The sequence below is a fragment of the Vipera ursinii genome, assembly GCF_947247035.1.
Source record: "Vipera ursinii genome assembly, chromosome: 1".
NCBI lineage: Eukaryota > Metazoa > Chordata > Lepidosauria > Squamata > Viperidae > Vipera > Vipera ursinii.
The window spans coordinates 55,285,523-55,309,388 of NC_139512.1; the positions used below are offsets into that span (position 1 = coordinate 55,285,523).

General features: G+C 39.7%; 2 protein-coding genes across 9 annotated transcripts in view; both read left to right on the forward strand.

The window, feature by feature from the left end:
* BAZ1A (bromodomain adjacent to zinc finger domain 1A) overlaps positions 1–3,708 on the forward strand; it is a 51,940-nt gene extending 48,232 nt beyond the window's left edge. For all 7 annotated transcript variants that reach the window (XM_083351934.1, XM_083351933.1, XM_083351937.1 and 4 more), the window contains 2 exons: positions 1,794–1,881; positions 2,450–3,708. In XM_083351934.1, coding sequence (XP_083208060.1) covers positions 1,794–1,881; positions 2,450–2,640 — 279 coding nt within the window. In that variant the 3' untranslated portion in view covers positions 2,641–3,708. The remainder of the gene's footprint in view (positions 1–1,793; positions 1,882–2,449) is intronic.
* Positions 3,709–12,967: 9,259 nt separating this feature from the next.
* On the forward strand, positions 12,968–19,118 carry CFL2 (cofilin 2). 2 transcript variants are annotated; one of them, XM_083351994.1, is made up of 4 exons: positions 12,968–13,071; positions 15,888–16,195; positions 16,282–16,358; positions 17,286–19,118. In XM_083351994.1, exons 1-4 carry the CDS (start codon positions 13,069–13,071, stop codon positions 17,321–17,323), a joined length of 426 nt encoding a protein of 141 aa, XP_083208120.1. In that variant the 5' UTR covers positions 12,968–13,068; the 3' UTR covers positions 17,324–19,118. The 2 variants fall into 2 exon arrangements, with proteins under 2 accessions (XP_083208120.1, XP_083208119.1); XM_083351993.1 differs by having other exon boundaries at positions 16,550–19,117.
* The last annotated feature ends 4,748 nt before the right edge of the window (positions 19,119–23,866 follow it).

Consider the following 23,866-nt stretch of genomic DNA (forward strand, 5'->3'; position numbering starts at 1 on the left):
AAAAGAAAGCTCAGGATTTATATAGGTTGGAAACATGCGGAAGAGGCCTTCATCCTTCAGTGGATAGACAGTGGCTAAAGTGATGGAGGAGGAGGAAGAGGAAGAAGAAGAATTTCAGAGTACAAAAATAATTAACTTGAATATATATTGGAAATAATCACAAGGAGGAAAAATGACTAAATGTTAATGAAATCTGAGCTTCATAAATAAGTTATATGGGGAAGGAAATTGCAAATAAAAATAATAAAAATAGGCCTCGCACAGACAAATTTAAAACCTTGTAAATTTCTTGACGAACATACTAATGTAACAAATTCAAGTTATAGAAATATTCAAATTACACTTTAGAATTCTCTCCTTCATTGAGGCTTGACAATGCAATTACCTTTGTAAATAGATGGCAGTGTTGTGATAGGAAGTAGAGTACGCATCATTATAAAAATAAAATTGGTGCTTCTCAGAGAACTTAACTGTAATGGACCAGAAATTATGTGAAATAACGATCCGTAATGTTTCTTTAAACAAGACAGCTATTGAAGAGAGAGAGAAAATAGAAGTTACAATAAATAAAGTTTCAGCAGAGGGCAGTGTGTATGTGACTTGTTCAGGCTCAGAAGCTAAATGGTGTTAAGACAGCTTGTATTTGGTGGGAATAGAGAATACCAGGGCAGTAAAGTAGATTGGAAAGTTTAAAAATCTCTTCCAGACAAAGGCAATAGCAAACCACTTCCGTATTCTTTCCAGGGAACCCTACATGAAAGTATCAAAGAAGTCAAAAGTTAAATTTGAAGGAAATTTCACTTTTAAGTATCACTACATATGCTAATTGAAAAATAACCAATTTGCTGTTAGATTATACAATCAGTAATAGGCTAGCTTTGATGGATTGTATGGATGCAGAACTAATTAATGTGTAGTGTTTTTAAAATCAGCTAAATGATATTGCTCACCCTCATCAAAATGGTTAGCTGAATTCAGTGGATTTAAAAAGACAAAGTGTTCTTTAAGACCCCCTGGAATATTACATACCTTGGCCTTGAGATGGTCTTGATTGGTTGACCACTCCTGGGGAGGGTAATACTGATGTTGAATTGCCTTCATTTGCACATGATCAGCCAGACAGTGGAGTTGTGGTGTCCAAATTTATTAGAAATAGTTTTGTAACTTTTTTCAGCCTGGTGAGCATGAACCACTATTTTTCAGAGGTCATCAGGAATCTTCTTTGTTCAACCCATGATACACTGCCATGTATCTGTGTTGAGATTAGATCTTAATAGTGAATTCCCAGGATTCTGTTCTTTAGGCAGGATCTCACACTCAAACCTGGTTGTCATCTCATTGAAACACCTGATTAATTTCCCCTTCAAGTGAATTGATAATCCTAGAGTTTCACATATTTTTGCCACATAGAAATGTGTAGTTTTGAGTCCTTTTCCTCAGTGAATAATGAACAAATACAATGTTTTAGATTCATTTGCTTAATTGGGTTCTCTCTGTGTAGTTTTAGGATCTGTGGAGAAGAGATGTTTTAAATCATATTTAGGCAGAAATATTAAAAATTCAAATGCGTTCACAAACTTTGTGTTTAAGCACTGTTTAATTAAGCACTGCTATAATTCTCTTCCTCACAATCTGAAAACTAATTTATGTCAAATATATTTATATGGATTTCATTCTTCATACCAAAGAAGCAGGACCAATTGCTTGGAAGCAAAGGACTTGCCTAGGATTGAAGAAAGAATAGTTTTGTTTGGTATGAAATTATCGTGTTTTTTATATTTTACAACGTACAGGTACCAGACTACTACGATATAATCAAAAAGCCCATCGCTTTAAACATAATCCGTGAAAAAGTGAACAAATGTGAATACAAAGTAGCCTGTAAGTAATGTTGACTAAATAATTTAACAATGTTTAAAACAATATAATTTAAATAATTAGAAGCTTTTGGATAATGAATATAGAAAATAACACTGGAATAGGTCTAGGGTTCTGCAGTGCTTCAGATTCAAAAGGAAATGTTTGTTTTGAAGTGTAAAGTTACTCTTTACACCAGCAGTCCTTTAAGCAGCTGCATTTTTTCCTTGGATCATGGGAGGCCGGAGTATATTTTCCCTTTTGAATCAGAAACACGGCATTCCCTTGGGACATACCTATCTAAACACAATTAACATTTAAATAACATTAGAATGCATCGTCTCTCTGTCATATTTATGCTGTCTTATTCTGAGAGAAAGATTGTGATCTCCCCTTACAACTGTGAGGTTCTTTGCACTGGGAGAACTGCTGGCAATAAGAATGGTATTCAGGTTTAAAAAAAACAGGTCTCTGGTCCTTAATCACTATATTGGATTAGCTCTCACAGAAGCAACTGCAATTTCACAGATAAATTCTTTGTTTAGAAATCATTGCTTTTAGGACTATAAAGGCATTTTATTTTTCCTTGCAGCGGAATTCATCGAGGATGTTGAGCTGATGTTTTCAAACTGCTTTGAATATAATGCTCGTAATACAAGCGAAGCAAAAGCTGGAACAAGACTTCAAGCATTTTTTCATGTTCAGGCTCAAAAACTTGGACTTTCAATTGTATCAGGTTACATGAACCATGTTGCTCCAGCCACCAAAAAGTCACGCATCTAACTTCTTTTTATATCTTAATAAGAACTTCTTAGGACTTAAATTAGAAGAAGCCTTTATATTTTCATAGAAAATGAAACACTTAAATCATGCAGCCATTGAAAGCAATAACATCTGTCACACCTTGGAAGTGTGGCCTGCACTATATTCTCAATTTATTAAGCACTCAGGAAAATGTAGGAAAGGTTCCCTTTTCCACAGTTTTGTTCAGTGTCTAATAATTTTGATATGTATTGAATACAGTACTAATTTATAATAGCTTTGGTATTTTAAAGACCATTTTTGTCCAAATGCTTTTTTCCAGCACCAGCTATTCTCATATTGTTTAGAGAACAATATTTTCTTTTGTAGACTGTGGCATAGTTTTGTAAAGATTCTACCTTGGCTATAATCATAATTTCCAATACGTACAGTAGAACAAGTGAAATATATGAAGTCATTGCATACCAGTTTTTGACACTACGTGAATGAGTACAATTTTATATATTTTAAATTACTGTGCCAGTGCTGTTTGGAAAAATTAAACCTGACTTTATTAAGTAGATATTTATTTAGCTTACAGATGATTTGTGTATTTGTTTTTTATTTATAAAATATTTACTTTGCAAATTAAAAAAAACCCTTAACTTTGTTTTCATTGTGTTTTGTTTATACTTTTAATAATTGACCTCTTTTTATCTGGGAGTTCTTCCAGCAAAACAGTAACTTACCAAACTGTATATTCAATTGTACAATTTTGATGTAAAAACAAAATAAAAAAATCAAGTATTATTTTGTGTACTAGTGAACAACTCCCTTTGTGGAAACTAACTTCTGTGGGTAGATTTGTTCGCAGTTAGCTTCAGGTAAGTGGTATGTCATAGTAAATAGTTTAACAGCAGATGACTGCAAATCATCAGACTACCCCAGTACTATTCTGCATACTACAGGTCATGCTTTTTCACATGCAGTGTCAAAACAGCTGGCTAATTATTTTTCTGAAAGTTTGTCAGTTCAGTAAATATTGTTCCAATGATTTTTTAAATGTCCAGTAATTTACAAAAGTCAGAATTAAACTTATTGATCTACTTACTTTTGTCTCAGCATCGTGTATCATTTTCACATTTGTTTAACTTACAGGAAGGCAAAATTTGCAAGAAATTTCAATGATGGACAACATAAACTTTTTGCACTATTTCTTGTTCACTCATTTCTGATTCTTCATAATGGACATCATTTTGTCAGGATTATCAGTAAAAACTTGATGGTACACAATCCAACCCATCCTCCCTTACTTCATTGTTTACGTTTACGTTTACGTTTTATTTAATTTATATACCGCCCTTCTCCCTGGGGACTCAGGGCGGTTCACAGGGCATATAAATAAAAATACAATACTATACAAAAGTTAAAACAGAGATTAAATCAATGCCCAATTAAAAAACAATAATACAATCTAAAATAACAATTTAAAACCCAGCTCCCCCATCAGGCCAGACCGGCCAATTCAAACAAATGGGTCTTCAGACCACGACGGAAAGTTCGGAGGTCCGATGCCGTCCGGAGCTCCACCGGCAGTTGGTTCCACAAAGCCGGGGCACCCACAGAGAAGGCTCTCCCCCTGGGGGCCGCCAGTCGGCATTCCCTGACCGGAGGCACCCTGAGGAGGCCCTCTCTGTGGGAACGCACAGGGCGGAGGGGAGTTGAAGCCGGCAGCAGGTGGTCCCCGAGGTACCCCGGACCCATGCCATGTAGGGACTTAAAGATCATAACCAAGACCTTGAACCTCACCCGGAAGACAACTGGTAACCAATGCAGCTCGCGGAGCAAAGGTGTAACATGGGAGTACCGGGAAACTCCCAAGACAACTCTCGCGGCCGCATTCTGTACCAGTTGGAGCCTCCGAGTGGTCTTCAAGGGAAGCCCCATGTATCCTTGAAGCTTGGTGCTTGTGTTATCACCCTTAGTATCTGACCATCTTGCCTTCTGTCAGCATTTTTTATGATTGCCCTAAGTCATCAGAATCTTCTCCAGCAAATCTTGGTTTTGTATTATGTAATTTAAACATCTATACTTCATTCTTACTGCTTTGAGACAGGATTCTGGTTTTACTTCATCTACAATTAATTCCTGGTAATCATAAAATGTCTTCACTAAGTAACTGGTGGTCCACTAAATCCTTGTTTTTAGAAATGTGGCTTTCTGTGTTGTTGTTTTTATTATTTTGTGCATTTAGTAGTGAAGGATGGCTCTAAGCCACTCATCCAGAACTTCTGCGGACTCCCCGGCAATAATTACATCATTGAAGTAGGGGCAGACCCTCAAAATCCCCTTGAGCGTCCGCTCCATGATCCCCTGGGGCTACACTCACCCCGAATTGAAGGCTCTTGACCTTGAAGGCCCCCCTGTGTGTAACAATTGTTTGGGCGGCTGCCATGGTCTCGTCCACCGGCAGCTGTTGATAGGCATGCACTAAATCTAATTAGCGAACACGTGGCTTTGCAATGATGCCAGAATATGGCTGACAACTGGGACAGGGTACGCGTGCTGTTGTAGTGCCCAGTTAATGGTACACTTGTAGTCAGCACATATTTGTACCTCTCCATTGGCCTTGAGTGGCGTTACAATGGGGGTCTCCCACTCCCATCTATAGGCTGCAAAAACCCCGACTGACAAGCTTGTCCAGCTCTGCATCAATTTTATGCTTTAACACAAACGGCACATGGCGGGGCTTAACCTGAATTGGCACGACCTGGGGATCAAGTTTAAAAGCTATCGGAGGGCCCTTGTACTCTCCCAAACTTAGGCTGAACACATCTGCAAATTCCTTGCAGACGGAAGACAAATCTGTCGTTTGAGTCTGGTGAATGCTGGTTACTTGGATGCCCAATGCATCAAACCAATCGAGCCCTATGAGGCTCATACGCTGGCCATCTACCACAATAACATCTAATGGGCCTGAAAACCCCTTGAACTTCACCGCAAGTGTGGCCTCGCCCTTGACCACCTCTCTGAAATTCTGGAAATCAGTAAGTAGAATATTAGATAGTCGTAGCTTGACCTATTTGTTGCTACGGCTGCAAACGTGCCGAAAAGTTCCGATGGAGATGATGGACACAGCGGAGCCTATGTCCAGTTCCATTTTACATGGAACTCCTTGAAGTTCGACCTGCAGTCACAACTGTTTAAGAGGTCGGTGGGCAGCCATGCGGAAAATGCTCCAGCGGCTGGAGCAGAACTCTACTCGGTGTTGCCCCAGGGCCCCTGTAGCTCTCCTGAATGGCTCATCCGGCTGGCGGTCCCTCTGGCGACCTCGACAGATGGTAGCAATGTGGCCTGGTTTCCCCCACACCCAGCACATGACTGTTCTGAAATGGCAATCCGTGTGTTGATGGCAGCCTCTGCAGCCCAAGCACCTCGGGAACAGAACTGCCTTGTCAGATGGCCTCATCCCCCTTTTGTGGTGCCGCTAAATCTTGTCGACTTCGTGGTCGGTGTCTTCCAACCATTCGGCGTCCTCATGGTGGACGGTTTCTGTAGATGGTGTGCTTTTGGAGGGCCACAATGCCTTCATGGCCCCTCCGGCGGCTTCGTCCACTATGACCTCCTTTAAGGCCTCTTGTAGCGAGTCTCCTTAGCGAAGAGTTTTTGTTGGAGCTGTCTGTTCCTGAGTCCACAGACTAAGTGGTCTCTTAGTCACTCTAGGTTGGAGAAATTGCAGAGTTGTGATGCTTGACGAAGCGCTGCAATGAATTCTGTTGCCAACTCGCCGGGTTGTTCTTCCTGTTGTTCAAAGGCGTGCCTCCATGCTATCACCGATAGCTTAGGTTCAAAATGGTCACACAGTTTTTTCTTGAGGTCAGCATATGTGACGGTTTCTAGAAGCGCTGGGGCGACCAAGTTCTCAGCGATATCGAAGGTGACTGGACCGCACACGCAGAGGAGGGTCGCAGCCTTCAGCCTGTCTTCACTGACTTGATTTGCACGCAGGTAGTTCTCTACGTGGGAAATGTAGGACGACCATCTCTCCGGGTGCGTCACGTCGAACTCTTCAAGCTTTCTGACCTTTGCCATAGAAGTCTTTGCAGCTTGTGTCTCACGTTGCCGCGTGCTGCTGGCTTCTGTGTAGGTCCTGGGATGGATCCTCAGGGCAGGGTGATCTCCAGTGTGGCTTGCTAGGCAGAACGAGGGGGGGAATGCTGTTCCCTACCAGGCTCTGTGCTGGTCTCCCCCCCTTGTGACTTCAGGCTCTTATGATAAAGTAGCACATCCCACCTTCATCTCCAGTGCTGTGTAGCCGGTTCTTGCAGGCATTGAGCGAGACAGAGGGTCTAAACAGCAACAGGCTTTATTGAAGGTTAGAACATAACAGAAGCAACAGGGAGCTGCTGCACAACTATTTATACGGTTGGCCGGTAGGCGGCAATCAATAGATTCAAAGCAGTAGTTTCTCACTTAGCAACCTACTTAACCAGCTGGAGACAGCCAGTCTGGGCCAGCCCAGCAACCGTTACAAAACATATACGTGTATTTAGTCAATGGCAAAAGAGTGCAACATAAGGACGTACTTACAGCATATAATGCTAATACATTACAGTGCTTTAATTACACCATGTACAGGTAATTCTTAAAGTTATGACAGACACCCCCCCCCATCCCCCAAAAGCTACATATGATCCGGTTTCAAATTTGTGGCTACTGCAGCAGCTTCATGGTCACATGCACAAACCTCAGGCAGATTTGCCCTTACAACTGACCACCTACCTATCTACCCCTTCTTACCATCTGTAGAGCTCTGCAGCTCTCACTGGGGAAGAAGAGCAGGCCACCCCACCCCTCTGCCATGTGGCTCTACCCCTAATTAGGTACCACAAATAAATCCAGATAGTCCTAAAATGGTTCCTGCTTCCAGGACAGAGCCATGGGGCTAGCAATGCTGAAGAATGGAGCAGCCTGCTCTCCTTTCTCAATGTGAGCTCCGGAGAGGTACAGCAGATGGTAAGGGTGTGATGGGGCTGGGGAGGAGGGTGAGAGAGGGGTAGATCTGGGTCCAAGTAGGTCCAAGGCCTGCAGAGACCCTGAGGGTCAGAGGGAGACGTTAAGAGGCTTGAGGCAGATGAGCCTGGCCCTGCACTAGGCCTCCCAGGCACCCCATGTTCTGTTTAATGACCCATGTGGTTGATTAATGACCACATCAGGAACAGGAGAGATGGATGTCATTAAGTGAAGCAATCTTTTCCCCAAATGCCATAATCAAACCAAGCAATTTCTAGTCTCCCCAGAGGTTGGACCTCAAGAGAAACAGAGCAGGGAAGCAGGTTTATATCAGGGCTCAGATAGATACCCTCCAGGAGATCCACAAGACAATTCTTTACCTTTCATGGTTTAGGAAAGGCAGCTATTGCACAATGGTCCTTACATGCTCCCTTACGTTTAAGGGAAGAAATATAACTGTCACGACAGTATGACAGCTGGGCAAGGGAGCGTGTTTAAAATTCTGTTTTAAACTGAGGGTTTTTGTGGACTTATGGGGGCCAAGAGCAAGGGCAAATGTCAAAGATTATGTTTCATTTTGTTATGTACACTGACAGGCAAAATCTGTTCCTGGAAAGCCAGCTGCCTTGCAGCAACCTCTAGGCACTTTTGCAACCCTGGAACACTATTATGTATTGTTATTTACCACCATGTTTTGGAAGGTCACTTTTCAATTATTAAACTTCCAAATTCATTTGTCAACTTCTCTGTATCTGGCATCCAGTGGGGAATCAGAGAGGTTGAATCAAATATTACATCAATATTTAAGATGCCATGTCACTTATACACTTATACACCCTCACACAGCCCCTCTCGCCCTGCCCTCTTCTCCCCTTCCCTGCAGTACTTATCTGCTGCTGGTCTACTTCTTGCTGGCTTCCTCACCGTCTTGGTTGTGGGAAGTTGACAGGAGATTGCCTCAACTAATGATCATGGGATTTGGTTAATGATGGCACTCAGGACTGCAGGGATTGCCATCACAAAACAATGAGATCATGTTTTAGCACTGTATTGGTTGGCAGTGAAAATTCTGGTCCAATTGCCATTGTAAATCAAGGATTACCTACAGTATATAGAGAGTAAGTAAAGATGTGGTATAATGAGACTTGCAGGGTTCTGTTGTTGATCTGGTCCTGGACAAAGCTCATAACCTGTACGTGGCCTGCCAAACAACTCTGCAGTCTACTTTCTTATAAAACTAAATTTAGTTGCCACCACCACAAAAGATGATAAAATTGTCAAACACATGAGTTCACAGTTAAATGACTCAAAATTTGTAAAACAGTAGTCAATGGAATTTTTACTAGCTAGATAGTCCTTGAATTACAGCTGTTTGTTAGCGAGCATCCAAAGTTAACGACAATAAGAAAAATAATTCATGGCTGGTCCTCACACTTATGACTGTTGTAGCACCCCCTCATGGTCACATGATCAAAATTTGGACACTTGACAGCCAGCATGTTTTTATGATGGTGCAACATTCTAGGGTCACTTGATTGCCATTTCAATCATCCCAGACAGCTTCCAACAAGTAAAGTCAAAGGGGAAGCCAGAGTAACTTAATGACTTCAAGATCCATTTAACCACAGTAAACAACCATGGCAAAGTCGTAAAATCAGGCACAACTCATTAAATGACCTCCTACCTTAGTGACACATACCAGTCTCAATTGTGACAATAATTGAGGACTACCTATAATATCCAAATGTGTGCTTTTAGACCTTTCTGTTTATAAGTAAGTCTATATATTATCTTCTAAGAAATCTTCCTTTTTCAGGTGGGGAATCATACTTGGAAAAAACAATGCTGAGCCTGTCAGGGTTACAGAAGGAATAGCTAATGCAGCCACGAAGTCACAGAAATAAATAGGGTGGCCCATTTTAGCTCATTTAGGATTGCAGACTCCTATTATCAACTCATAAGCCTATCTCAAAATAAGAGAAATCAGCTCATAGGGTCCAAAGTGGCTTTTTCCCTTTTAGCTTTCAGGGTCACTGCAGCCCAAGAGTTGCATACTCTGTTCTAAGAGCTAAGATCAAGCAGGAACCATGTTAATTAAATTAGAATAACTCCTGGTTTTCTGTGTAATTGTTCTCTTTTCCTTCTTACAATTTTTTAAAATATCTGGACATTTAACACTATCTACTTTTAAAAAATATGTTCTGAAAATAAGATGTTACAATATGCTGTTATATGGTCTAGATTTAATTATAACTAATTTAATTATAAGCTTAATAACTGAATTATTTTTAGGGTATAAATCTGTTAGCTTTTTTCCTTATACCCTATTTTATTTATTTGTTAATTTTTTATGCCACCCATCTCTCCTACAAGGTGACTCTGGGCAGCTTTTAGGTTATAAAACAAGTAAAAAAATTGTTAAAAGTTTAAAACAACACAAAATTAAAACATTATTAAGAAATATACTGTACTAAAACTGAACTAGGAGAGCTAAGTGCTGGATGGAACAGGGATGAGGTCTTCTTATCCCGACAGCCACCTCCAGCACTGAGCACCCCCAGGGTCCCAGGCCAGCTGGTAAAGTCAGGCTCTGATCTCCTTCTGAAGGCGAAAAGGGAAGGGGCAGTTCTTACCTCCAGTGATAGAATGTTCCACAGGGATGGGGCCACAGTAGAAAAGGCTCTTCTCCTTGTCCCCTCCTGCTTCAATTTCTTAGCAGACTGGATCCATAGCAGGCCTCTTCTGCTGGCACAAGAGCGGTAGGCTTGTCCCATCAGGGAGAGATGGCTCCTCAGATTTATTTAAATCACTATAATAAGCCTAGTTTTTTTTCCTGTTTCCTCACTATAAAATCAGTATCTTATTTCTTGTGATATATTTTTTTTGTTTCATTATTTAAGAAGTTGAAAAAATGAAAAAATATGGATATTTAAGCTGTTTAATTTAAAAGGAAATTTCTCGCTCAAATATTCCTCATATGGTATAAATGGTGTAAGATATGAACGTTTATCTAATTAAGTATTTTTCCCCCTGAAATTAGTTTTGAATCTTGGCATTGACCAGCTAGCTATTGATTCTGGACCTCTTTTAGACATGAAGAACTGGATTGGTCTATTTTCAGGGCTCTGCATTAGAATTCCCAAACTATTATAACTCTAGCTTATATGTAATACTGTGTGAATAAAAGTAATCTCTTGTGGAAATATTAACAAAATATATATCTATGGAGATTCTCAATCATCCAGGTCATGGTTGTCCCAAAGGTGCTTTTTCCAAAAGGCAACTGGACTGAAGAATCAAAGTTTCTTAGATGAGAAGCAAAATGTTTTCAAAGATAAACCCAAGATAGTCCAGTTGTCTTTTGGAAAAAGCACCTTTGGAATAGCAGAATGTATATTTTATTAAAAGGCAATCACCTGCTTCATGTTATTCAATATACAACTTCAATAACTCCTTTTCACACAAATCTCAGTGTCACCAACCTTTCCATATTTAAAAACAAAGTCTTTCTATCCTAGGACTAAATTCCACTGTAAAATGATATATCATTTAAATTAATGATGAATATGTATATAACATTATTGTATCCTATCTTTTTAACATCTATTTGGTCAATCTGGAGCAATCTTAAAAGTTCTTGAGCTGACTTCAACATTAAATATATTAGGAGTCATTCTTGAAACTATTAATGTAAATCTGGTTGTAACCAATGTAAAACTGTAAAACTAGCTTTTTCAAGTTACTTTTGCTAGTATTCTAACACCTCTTTTGATAATTCTCTTCATTTATCTATAATTTACAATAGGATATTCATTTTCCATTTAAAAACGTTGAAATTATTTTTCAGCATCAAATGCCTAAAAACAACAGTACTGAAAATAACATTCACACTTTTGGTGGCCAAGCACATGATATGACAATTCTCAAAACGTTAGAACAGATGCTTTATTATCTTCTTACACTGACACAGAGGGAGTTTTGACTGTCTTTTTCATCAAGAATGTATTTATTACTCAATTGTCCTTGTTTGTGGAGAAGGAACTAGGCTTTGTCACTCACATGCAAGTCCACTTAACCTTGCTGTGAAAATTATTCTTCTCAGAGCCTTGAGCGCCTTCCCCTTTCATCAGCCTTGTCATCCAACTGCTTCTACAGCATAATTCTCAAGACCCCTATGAGCTTCGGATGGTGGCTGCATAACAGTGAACCACTAACTGTCTATGTTGTGTGAGCTCAGCAGCTGATTAGTTTAGAAGTCAGCATGTGGTATGAAATTTAATTAAATAAACTATGGTAAAATTAACCATGGGAAAGCACGCCCAGGAGCATTGCTCACCCAATGAATCTCTCTCACACAAGTACACTATATGATTCAGGACACCTTGCAGCCTTCTTCCATTTTGTCCCTGAGTTTTGATATCTATTCTTCGTTAGCTGGGCCAGGCACCCCACTCCTGAGCTAGGCGTTGCCGTTGTAAAAACCTTTTAAATTGGTCTTGGGTCGACTCTTTCCCATTGAAAACAGAGGATTTACTATACACTCAGGCACAAACACTACACTGCTGCCCGTGAAACACGAACGGCTCTTCCCCATTCAGCTCTTTCTCCAGTTCCCACCCTTCCCACTCCTTTTCGTATCAGGCAGCGGTGGCGCCTCGGCTGCGGCAGATTCGTCCTGCATTCATTCGTGCCCGCTTCCTTGGCATGACAAGGCGCTACAACCTCAGCAGGTGCGCTCAGAGAAGCTCGGCCAGGAAGCGGCGTCGGGGGCAACTGCTCCGCAGCCGCCTCTCAGTCATCCCTTCCCGGACCCAGCGCGGAGGCTCGAAGAGCAGAGAGCCCTTGCAGCGACACAAAGAGAGACAAGCCCGCCGCAGGACGGGGCGGCTGCGAGCGGCGGTGCCCGCTATGCGCGGGGTGGGCCAAAAGTGCGGCAGGACCCGTCTCACCTGCCGCACCCCACGTAATCGAAAAGCCCAAAGGCGGCTGAAGAAGCCGCAGAGGGGGCTGCAAGGCAAAGCTGCCGCCGCCGCCGCCGCGCTCCGGTGCTGGCCCGCTGGACGGCGGAGGGATGGGGTCGGCCATGAGAGGGCGAAGGAGGAGAGGATGCCCTCGGGGATGTAACGCAGGGCAGCAGGGGTTCCTCCCACTGAGGAAGCCGGAGGCCGGCTCCGCTCTCCCTCTCAGGCCGAAGCGCCCTTCTGGCGTCAAAAAAGGAGGGGAGCCCTTCGTCTTCCCCCTCCCCGTTTTGGCTTCTCCGCAGGGCTGGGCAGGGCCTGGAGCACGTGGTGAGGGAAAGGCGAAGCCCATGTGACCCGCCTCCCCCTCCCCTCGAGCCCCCCGCCGCTCGCCTCTCTCCTCCCCGCCTGCCTTCTCCGCGGTGGGCTCCGTAGCGCCAGTCCGACTCCGCTCCCTCGGCAGAAGCGGCCGCCGCTCTCGCCCCCCAGCCCGGGCACCATGGTAAGAGCGCGCGGAGCAACCTGCCGCGGCCGGGCGCTCGCCGCTCGCCCTCAGCCGGAACGGCGGGACCAGACTTCCCGAGGGCGAGAGGGGCGAAGTGAAGCCCCTGGCGGTGCCTGGCAGCCATTTTAATCTAATTTTAGCCTAGGCTGAGGGGGTGGCGGCGACACCACCACCGCCACCCCCCCCAGCGCAAGTGGCGGGGGAAGCTGGGGGGGGCGCGGGAGGCGGGTGGACGAGGCGTCTCGGCCGTCCCCGAGAGAAGGAGAAAGGCAGCGCTGGCGAAGGAGGCTTCGCCGTGGTCTTGGGGGAAAAAAAAATATGCTCTCCCGCGATCGTAACGCTTTCGCGGATAGACGCGGAAAAAATACCAGGGAGCGACACGACTCGTGCTGCTTTGCCTTTCCGTTTGATAGAGCCGGGAGGGTTTTCTCTTCAATAGCGGCATTTGGCCGTTTGGAGTCACGGAGCTGGAGCCAAATAACGGGACTGGCTTCTTCCCTCGCCGGTTTTTCCTTGCCTTCTAGACCAGCGTTTCCCAACCTTAGGAACTTGAAGATGCGTGGACTTCAACTCCCAGAATTCCCCAGCCAGCTATGCTGGCTGGGGAATTCTGGGAGTTGAAGTCCACGCATCTTCAAGTTCCTAAGGTTGGGAAACGCTGTTCTAGACGGAGCGAGGACTGGGGCAGAAGAAACGCAGTGGGCGAATAGGGTGAGACCGAGCCCCTCCTAATGCCTGGAAAGGATTGGTTTCATTCGCTTTCCCTTTTTATTGGCGTGTAATGCGGGAAATAAAAAGGGCCGGCTGACTTCATCCACCCTGATTTTTGTAGATTTGGGAGAAGAGATTAACATTCCTTCTCCTAACAGAAGGATATATAATAGAGAGCAGACTATACAAAAATGACTTGGACCTCTCGCAAAAAAAAAAAAAAGAGAGACAAGCCTTTTTCTGTGTTTTCGTTCTCCCCCCCCCTTTTTGATGGGAAAAATATACTTAGCGTGACTTCCATTTTATAACGCCATGTCTACTGGCACATTATGTATATGATAAGATGCAGCTGCTTCTTCATTTTGCCTGACTGAAAAAAAGATGTTTCTAAACTGAAAGGCAGGTGTGATGGAATGACGCATAGCTGGGTTTTCCCCTCTCCGTTATGTCACTAGCTTATTGCTTCTGGATAAAGAACATGGGAAAAGCCATTGTTTTCCTTTGTTAGATAGCTTTAATTAATCAGAATGTTGGTGCAGAAGCACCCCCTCATTGGGAAAGCTGAGTACAGTAGTATATACCATTCATTACGTATGAATAGCTTAAACTTAAGGAGTTATTCAAACGGGATGTGTGTGGGGGGGTTCATCTTTATTCTTTTGATCCACTCCAGAGAACACTGCCCATTAGAGCCTGCCCACTGCCAGTATGTGGCTGAAAATCCAACAGAACGGCAGGAATGTCCTGGTTGTATTTGAATGGCATTATTATACAGCTGTTCCTGTTGGTGCTAGATAATATGTGTACACAAAAGGCTTGATTTTCTTCTAACAGTAGAGAAGGAAAATGGCAAAGGTTGTCATTCTGTAAAAGAGAACACTGAGATAACTATTATATTTTGTTTACAGTACAATGGTTGGGTTTTGACTATATGAGTAAATAGCTGAATTGTTTTTGTGTAATAAAACATCAATTTAAAACATATAACCATATATTTCTTTGTGTGTTAAAGACAAAAAATGAATAAATACCAGCTGGCGCTTACGCTGTTACTTTGCCAGATGTACTTATGAATCCCTAGTAGTGTGCTATAGGGGTTAAAGTGATGAAATAAATCTGGAAGATCCAAGTTCAGATCTACCTTCAACCACAGAAGCTCCTTACGTTACTTTGAAGCAGACTCTATTTTGCAGATTTCCCCCCCCCCAGAGATAAAGCTCTAGGAAAAATTGGAGAAGGGAACTGCTATGTGTTCCTTGCTGTACTCAAGAAAAGGTAGTAAATCTAAAGTCTAATTTTCTCAGCAGGAACTTGTTTACATGAAAAGGAGCTTTCTTCAAATATGGTTGACTTATTTCTCACATGTTGGGGTGTTCTTTATATATTAAAGTTGTGCTCTGTGGATTGATTCTGCTTATTCCAGAATAATATTTAATACTAAATACAAAAAATTGAGAAAATTGTATAGATCTTTCCTGAAAATTTTGCATCCTCATTTCATTCACTACAATTGAATGAAAGCTAGAAAAAAATATCTATGGCTTTAAATAACTATGACTTTAAGGAACACCTCCTCTTAGTCAGATGGTGTAAGTTACATTCTTTTAGGCATGGCTCTTGCAAGGTTTAATGAGCTTCAGGGAAATTGTACATTCTGTCCTTGATTATTTCATCCTGTAGTGATTTCAGTGAAGTGTATACAGAATAGTATTAAATAAAATTTAAATACATAACATAAAACCATAATTTAACATAAATATAAGATACATTTATTCTGCCTCCTGAACAAAACTACAATATTCAGCTATTGAATTATTGGGGGCAAAGCCTGTATAATATTAGGCCCATTTTCTTAGATGGTAACATTTCCTTGAATTTGGTAGGAATTAATCTTAGATAACTGCATGTAATGTTAACAAATATTGAGCCTCAAAGAGTGTTCAAAATGTTCCATATATTCACTGCAGACCAAATTACAAGATTCTCACAGCTTGATTCTATACATATCTCCCTTGAGGTAAATTTTACTGAATTCAGTAGGGCTGTTCTATGTCTTCAAATTCAGTTTATATTAACAAATGTTATTTCAATTTGTTTTATAGGCTTCTGGGGTAACAGTGAATGATGAAGTTATCAAGGTTTTCAATGATATGAAAGTACGGAAATCTTCAACACCGGAAGAGATTAAAAAAAGAAAGAAAGCAGTTCTTTTCTGTCTAAGTCCTGACAAAAAGCAAATAATTGTAGAAGAAGCAAAGCAGATATTAGTTGGTGACATTGGTGTCACAGTAGAGGACCCTTATATAGCCTTTGTGAAGCTATTACCTCTGAATGATTGCCGATATGCTTTGTATGATGCAACATATGAAACAAAGGAATCTAAAAAGGAAGATCTGGTATTTATATTCTGGTGTGTAAGTCAAAGGATTACTGTTAAACACAGTTGATTTTCCAAGATTTAGAGCTGAATTAACCAATTTCCTCTCTTCTCTGCAGGGCTCCAGAAAATGCCCCTTTAAAAAGCAAGATGATCTATGCAAGTTCTAAAGATGCCATTAAAAAGAAATTTACAGGTATGAGTAGAAAACATGTCATAAAACAATTTTGAATTTAGTAGCAATTACATTCAGATTAATCTCTTAAATTTCTGCTCAAGGAAGCAGGCAGATTTCTACACATTATTTTTCAGCAACTTTATAAAAAAAATTCATTGCCACTAAAATACAGAACAAAGCATATATGCATTTTCATTTGTCTTTTCCAGGTATTAAGCATGAATGGCAGGTAAATGGTTATGAAGATATTAAAGATCGTTCAACATTGGGAGAGAAACTAGGAGGAAATGTGGTAGTTTCACTTGAAGGAAAACCCTTATAAAAGGACAGGCATGTGCCATCTGGAGCTTCCATTTTTGCAGCTCATTCAGTTGGAATAATATTAATTCCTTTTTGGCCCCATCTTCCCAGAACCCAAATACCTAAAGGAGATATCATTAACAGTCTGCAAATGACCCTTGTTAGACTATTTTTTAAACCTGGTAGTTTTATGTAGAATCCATGGAATGCCTTTCATATATTTTAGCCCAAACTGCAGGCATTTCTTGCAAATGTGTACAATGAATGTGATAGTTGATGTGGATAGTCTAGCCAAGCAAAAAGAAAAAGCTTATGTTAATTGATTGCCTTTAAACTCTTGTCCAATGATCAAATGAGACTCTATTCAGTTTTACTTTACAGTCGCACTTGCAATTCCATGAGGCTCTTGTGCATTCATACACCTCACATGCCTTTATAAGCCTATTTTTTGTGACATGGCAGCACATAACACTATGCATTTTAAGCACTTTTTTGTAATATGTTTGATTTCTTGTTCCATCTCCCTAGAATGCCAATTAATTTATGGAATTGTGTCATCAGTCTCTTGTACCTTTCTGTTAAATGAAGTAACTGTAATTATGCCTTTTTGTTTTTCTTTTTCATGAAATATATGCTACTGAACAGGAGTAGGAATTGTTTACCATGCAGACCTTGCAGCCTAAATATATTTTGTGAAGCATCATTCATAATAGCAATTTCTGTATAAAGGAACCGTAAATGGAACTCTGGTTTTGAAATCAAATATCAACTCACCACACTGCAATAAAACCTGTAGCTTATTACAGAATGCCCCTTTGTTTTCATGTAAAAATATACAAACATACACAAATATGTTTAACCATTATGTATCACTTCCTATCGCTCTAGTATATATTCCACTTCAATCATTAAGCTATTACATTGTAATTTTGTTTTTACAATGATTTGAATATGCAACCTTCCCTCCAAAATCTATGGTTACTTTAACGTTTCATTATTAGGAAACAGTCCAACAACATATCCTATTTTAGAAACTTACAGTAAAAAATTATTAGCTAACCTAAAGTGTTATTTCACTTTCCCCAGTTTTGTGTTAGTTTAGTATTTCATGTTCTACTTTTTGTCTAGTCATAGGGCAGCTGTTTTCCAGTTAAGTTTTGTACAAATAGGTCTCCAATGCTTTTGCTGCTACTAAGTCTTGCATCAGGAGCATTTGGCTAAAAGCCAGACACTACACTCCATATAGAGAATTTGATCTGCTCTGTACCAGCAGTCCTCCGTTAGCCAAAGCTATTTATGGCCAACACATGCTTTTGTATCCTGTCATCGGTTCTCCACAAATGGCAAAACTGAACAGGGTTCTATTGGTATGCATAAAGGAACTTTGTTACGCAGCCAGTCGCTGTTGAAGTGTGCATACCACCAGAAGGAATGTATTCATCAAAGGACAAAAATTTAAAATGGTTGCAATTTCTTAACAGAAGATGCCAGAGAATACAAATAAAGTTTAATCGGATTTATAATTGTTCTAATAGCCTTTGAGGGAAGAAATAAAATAAGTGGCTGACAAATATTGCTCAGTTCTACAGATTGTTACTGTGGAACTCGGACTATTTCAAGCGTTCAGCTGTCTCCAGCTTATTGCCAGTGAAATGTATATCTTTCAGAGTACTGTCTGAACTTCATGGTAGCATTCAAGCTATGCGTACTATTGCTTGATTGTAACAGTTTTATAGCAAAAAGAATCTTAAATTATTTATAGGAGACTTTAATAACAATTAACTTTATGAAACATTTCTTGGATATATTATGATGTATACTTAAAAAATTCTGGCTGGTATAAAACCCTACTTTTGTTCAGACCTGACCTGCAATTTCAAATGTTTTAAAATGAGTGTTAATTTTTTTAAAAAAAATATAACTATCTAGATGGCGATGTTTATCCTATATCCAATTAAAGTACTATTTTTAATTTATGGAATCTTCTACAAATAATATACTGCTGTTTGCGTATTATGTTAAATGGATCTCTTGATTCTTCAGAACTGAATAGCAAAGAGAACATAAACATTTGAATCAAACTATGCATTCACTTAAAAGTTCACATCAATTTATGTAAAACCAGAAATGATTTATGTGTATCCAGTATAAAACTCTCCATAATTCAAATTTTGTTTACAACTGAAAAACAGTACTGAGATTGATTTCAGTACTATAACTTACTTTTTGAAATGCTGCTACCAATCTACTGCTTGGACAACAAAACAAATGAAAGACAGCTGGCACGTGTTCCCCAGGGTTTATCAGCTGTTGTTTTCTGTCATGCAAAAAGATGAAGGCTTCATTGTGACTTAAAGGTTGAAGAAAACTTTACAATCTGAGCATCTTGCATGCTTCCCATCACTGGTGGGCATTAGGAATTTGCTTCAGTTATTTTACAAATAAATGTTAAATAAAAATTTCATGGCTGTACTGAAAGTCTTTGCAGATACTGCATTTTTTTTAAAAAAAACCTTGAAAATGAGCAGGTTTGGCTTAAATATTGAACACATAACAATACAACTTGTGGATTCATATAAAATGAAATAGAAAATTGCAAAAGGTGGAAAAATAGATAGAAAAACTGAAAATGACTTTGTTAATAACCTTGAATAATGCCTCTAAGATGATGTCAGATGCTGTTTGTTCTTCTGACATAATGGATCTTAATTTAAACTGCTAATTTTCCTTAGCTGAAGCTTCCATCCATTTTAGGATGCAGCTCTGAGAAGATTAATGTGGGGGTATAGCTCACTGAAATCAACAGTACGGTGTTATTAGACACACATCAAAGCCATCCAGTTTTGAGTAATGTAATCCTATCAAAGTAATTAGAGGCTTGATTTCATTTATAAAGGATCCAGTTAAAATTGGATAGTTACATACAACATGCTAAAAACAAGAATGCTGGATAAGGAAGAGATATGAAAACATAATGAAGCTAATATGAAACTTAAGGAGTTTTTTCCTTTGCTGATAGGATTGTTCTGATATTTTTTGTCTTTCTCAACAGATGGCTTCTCTCCTATTAGAATAAAAAATGAGAACTTTTTAATATCAAAAATAAATGCCAGGAAAGAGGACATAAAGAGCACTGACTGATATGTTAAAATAAGTGTTTTTGTTTCATTTACTGATTGATTAATCACGAATGTTTACACTGTAAGCTCTCCTATGGCTACTGGTAGTAATACTTATATTAATTTTACCCTAATTCCAATGTTATTTCAATAATGTATTCAATTTTCTTGCTAAAATGAAAAAAGCAAATAGTGGATCTGGCTTGTTGATAACAGAGTAAATACTTTCCCTTGTACAGGTAATCCTTGACTTATAACAGTTCGTTTAGTGACCATTCGAAGTTACAACGGAACTGAAAAAAAATGATTTACGGCTATTGTAGCATTCCCATGGTCATGTGATCAAAATTCAGACACTTGGCAACTGACTCATATCAAGCAATAACATTTATGAGTGTTGCAGGGTCACCTTTTGCGATTTTCTGACAAGCAAAGTCAATGGGGAGGCCAGACTCACTTAACAACTGTGTTATTAACAACTACAGTGATTCACTTAACAACTATGGCAAGAAAGGTCTTAAAATGGGGCAAAACTCACTTAACAAATGCCTCAGCAGCAGAAATTTTGGGCTCAGTTGTGGTCATAAGTTGAGGACTACCTGTATTATACATTCAAACAATCTTGATTTTCACCATTCTGTAAATGGGTAGCTCTGCTTACTTTTTATATACAGTGGTTTTCTATGAAGGCAAATGCGACAGACAGTAAACTATTTTTCTTCTCTATATAATTTTTATAGTAATTTCTATTAGCTCAATTGTTTTCTCTGATGGACCTGTTCACGAAGTAATTTTGCCACAAAAATATATGCAATGTTTTTTTTAAATGATGAAATTTTACATGTAAAAATAATAGTTGTTTTTTTGTTTGAGGAAACAGCAACGTATAGTTGCTTCACCCCAGCTTAAAAGAAGCAGAAAAAGTACATATGATTGGGATGATGGGTATGAACTAATTGCACATTTATTAATATGATCTGGTTTTGGCTTGAAATGTATGTGTATCTATACCTCCAGTAATACAAAATCTTTCTCAGAATGGCTGAAAATGGTATCACTTTTTCATACTAAAAACTTGCTGAAGATTTAGTCTAATTAATATCAAATTTTCCAATTGCGTTTATTGACTTTACCATAAGGATTCATTTAAGTTTCACACAGATACTAGTTATCAGAGGGCTATGTTTGGTTTCTTCATAAATTTGATTTTAAAAAAATATAAAATATTATGGTTATCACACAGCCAGACTTCAGACTAGATTTGGTTATTTTTATCCACCTACTAAATCATTCACAAAGACCTGGGATAGGCAGATGTTAAAGTTTGATGCTGTTAAAGATAATGTCATAGGAGTTAAGTTCCATGTGAAGCTGCCTTTTGCAGTTGACTGATGGTGATTTTGTCAATGCCAATGGTATTATTTTGGTTCACTGTACAGTTAACCAGATATTCCGTCTGGACGTGGCAAAATAAAAGCAAAGATAGTACCAACAGAGGTAGGGTGCAATCTGAGAACATCTAGAGCACTCCTTGAACAGCATTGGCATTGACAAAATCATCATAAATCAGTTGCAAAGGCCAACTTGGAACAGATTACATCCTGCAATAATACTTTTTGCACCATCAAACATCTTCCTATCCCAGGTCCTTGGGAAGAACTCAATAGGTGGATAAAAATGCCAAATCCAGTGTAAACATCTGGCCGATTATGAGACTAACCATAATAAGCAAAGTAAAATAAATGAAAAGAATTTGTAAATAATGACATTTTAAAAATGTAGTATCTCAAAACAACTTAAACATTTCCCATTCTACAAGCATGTTGAACAGATGGAAGTTGATACAGGTACTCCTTGACCATGACTATTTGTTTAATGACCATTTCAAGTTACAACGGTATTGAAAAAAAGTGACTTAGAGCCAGTGCACACATTTAAACCATCATAGCAATTCAGACTTGCAAATGGCTTGTATGACAATTGCAGTATCCCAGGGTTGGGTGATTGTCGTTTGTGATCTTCCCAGAGGGCCTCTGACAAAGTCAATGCGGGGAGTCAGAATTGCTTAACAACTGCAGCAAAAAAAAGATTATAAAACTGTGTGAATCAATAACTGCATCACTGTGATGGAAGTACTGGTTCCAATTGCATTACTTAAGTCAAGGACTACCTTGTATTTGCAAATGCTGAAGCATGTTTCATCGCTTTTGTGTGTGTGTATGTGCCTTCAAGTCATTGTGGACTTCTGCTGACAGCCTGGTCTCAATGTCTGCAGTTTTCTTGGCAAGATTTCAGAAATGGTTTCCCATTGCCTCCTTTCTAGGGTTGATACAGTGATTGGCCCACAGCCATGCAGCTGGCTTTTGTGCTTAAGATGGGACTAGAATTCAAGGTCTCCTGGTTCGAGCCAGTGCCTTAACCACTACACCAAAGTGGCTAATTTTACCACCTTAGCAGGGATGGTTGTTGCAAAGTAAAAAGTAAAACTAGTACTTTAAATTGTGTTGACCAATGAAGGAAAGAAATATATTTTCAGCTCTATATCCTAGCAAACAGTCTAGCTATCTTAGTTTGAATGGAGTGGTTTAGATCCTGAGAACATGAGTGTAAAAACATTTTTGACTATTGCTTTCACTAAACTATGAAACTAGAATTAGTGAAAAGCTTACTATAGTGCAATACAGTATTATTACATTGACATGAAATAATCTAGTTTTATGAACTTGGCTCCATGCTGTTCTCCATTCTAGTTAAGTGTTCATACCAAAACTATAGGGACGCGGTGGCTCAGTGGGTTAGGATGCTGAGCTTGTCGATCAGAAGGTCGGCAGTTTGGCGGGTCGAATCCCAAGTGCCGCGTAGCAGAGTCAGCGCCTGTTACTCGTCCCAGCTTCTGCCAACCTAGCAGTTCGAAAGCACGTAAAAATGCAAGTAGAAAAGTAGGGACCACTCTGGTGGGAAGGTAACAGCGTTCCATGCGCCTTTGGCGTCTAGTCATGCTGGCCACATGACCACAGAGACGTCCTCGGACAAGCGCTGGCTCTTCGGCTTTGAAACGGAGATGAGCACCGGCCCCTAGTCGGAAACGACTAGCACGCATGTGCGGGGGAACCTTTACCTTTACCTTTACCAAAACTATATAAACACCCAATCATCCAAAGCCTTTTGTAGCATGAAGATCTTCCAATAATTTTATTAATTAAAACTATAACCAGTAGAGTATTCTAAATGTGGCTGTGCCACAGATGAAATGACATTGGCAATTACAGTTTTAGGGTTATATCAAACATGTTGCTGGCAGAAGGAAGTTTATCCTTTCCCATCCAGACTTTGTGCAGCCCTATGGATTCTAGAGTCTCTTCCAACTATCAGAAGAAACCTGGAGGGTAAGGTTTTGGGCACTGCTGGAGAAAAAGGTGATGATGAAGTCACTGTAAACTCCGACACTGAATTATAACATAATTATAACATAAATCGACTGAAAGGACACTTCTACATTTGGTAGTCATCCCATTTATATCACGTTTTCATTCCTAAAAGCAAATTTATTCATTTATTTATAATTGCCCATCTTAGTAAACGATTCTGGGTGGCTCACAATTCAGACACATATATTACAATTAAAACCTTAAAAACATTTTAAAACAATAAAAAACATTAAAAATTCTAATTTGAATACATACATAGCAAGACATCTGATCTGGCCTGTTAAGAATATAGTGGGGAGGTGGGGCCCTTGGCACATGTACAGTATATAGCCAGGTCTTTAAAGTTTTACTGAAGGCTAACAGAGTTGGGGGCCATTCTAATCTCTGAAGTTTATTAAACTTTTTAGGGTTTCCTTCACAGTTGGGCTGTGGGGAAAAATCATAATTTATAATGTTACATGTGCAAAAGAAAATGAATTTAGTAATGAGAGATTATTCATTGATGTTGCCTGAACTGGCACTAGCATTAAAATTATAGCCATAGCACCATCTATTGACAACAAAATACCTTGCAACTTACCTGTAAAATAATTATTTGCATAATATTTACAGAAACTAGGTAAGTAACAAAATAATTTAGCTCATGATTTCTAGAATTATTACCTCATTCATGTGAGGA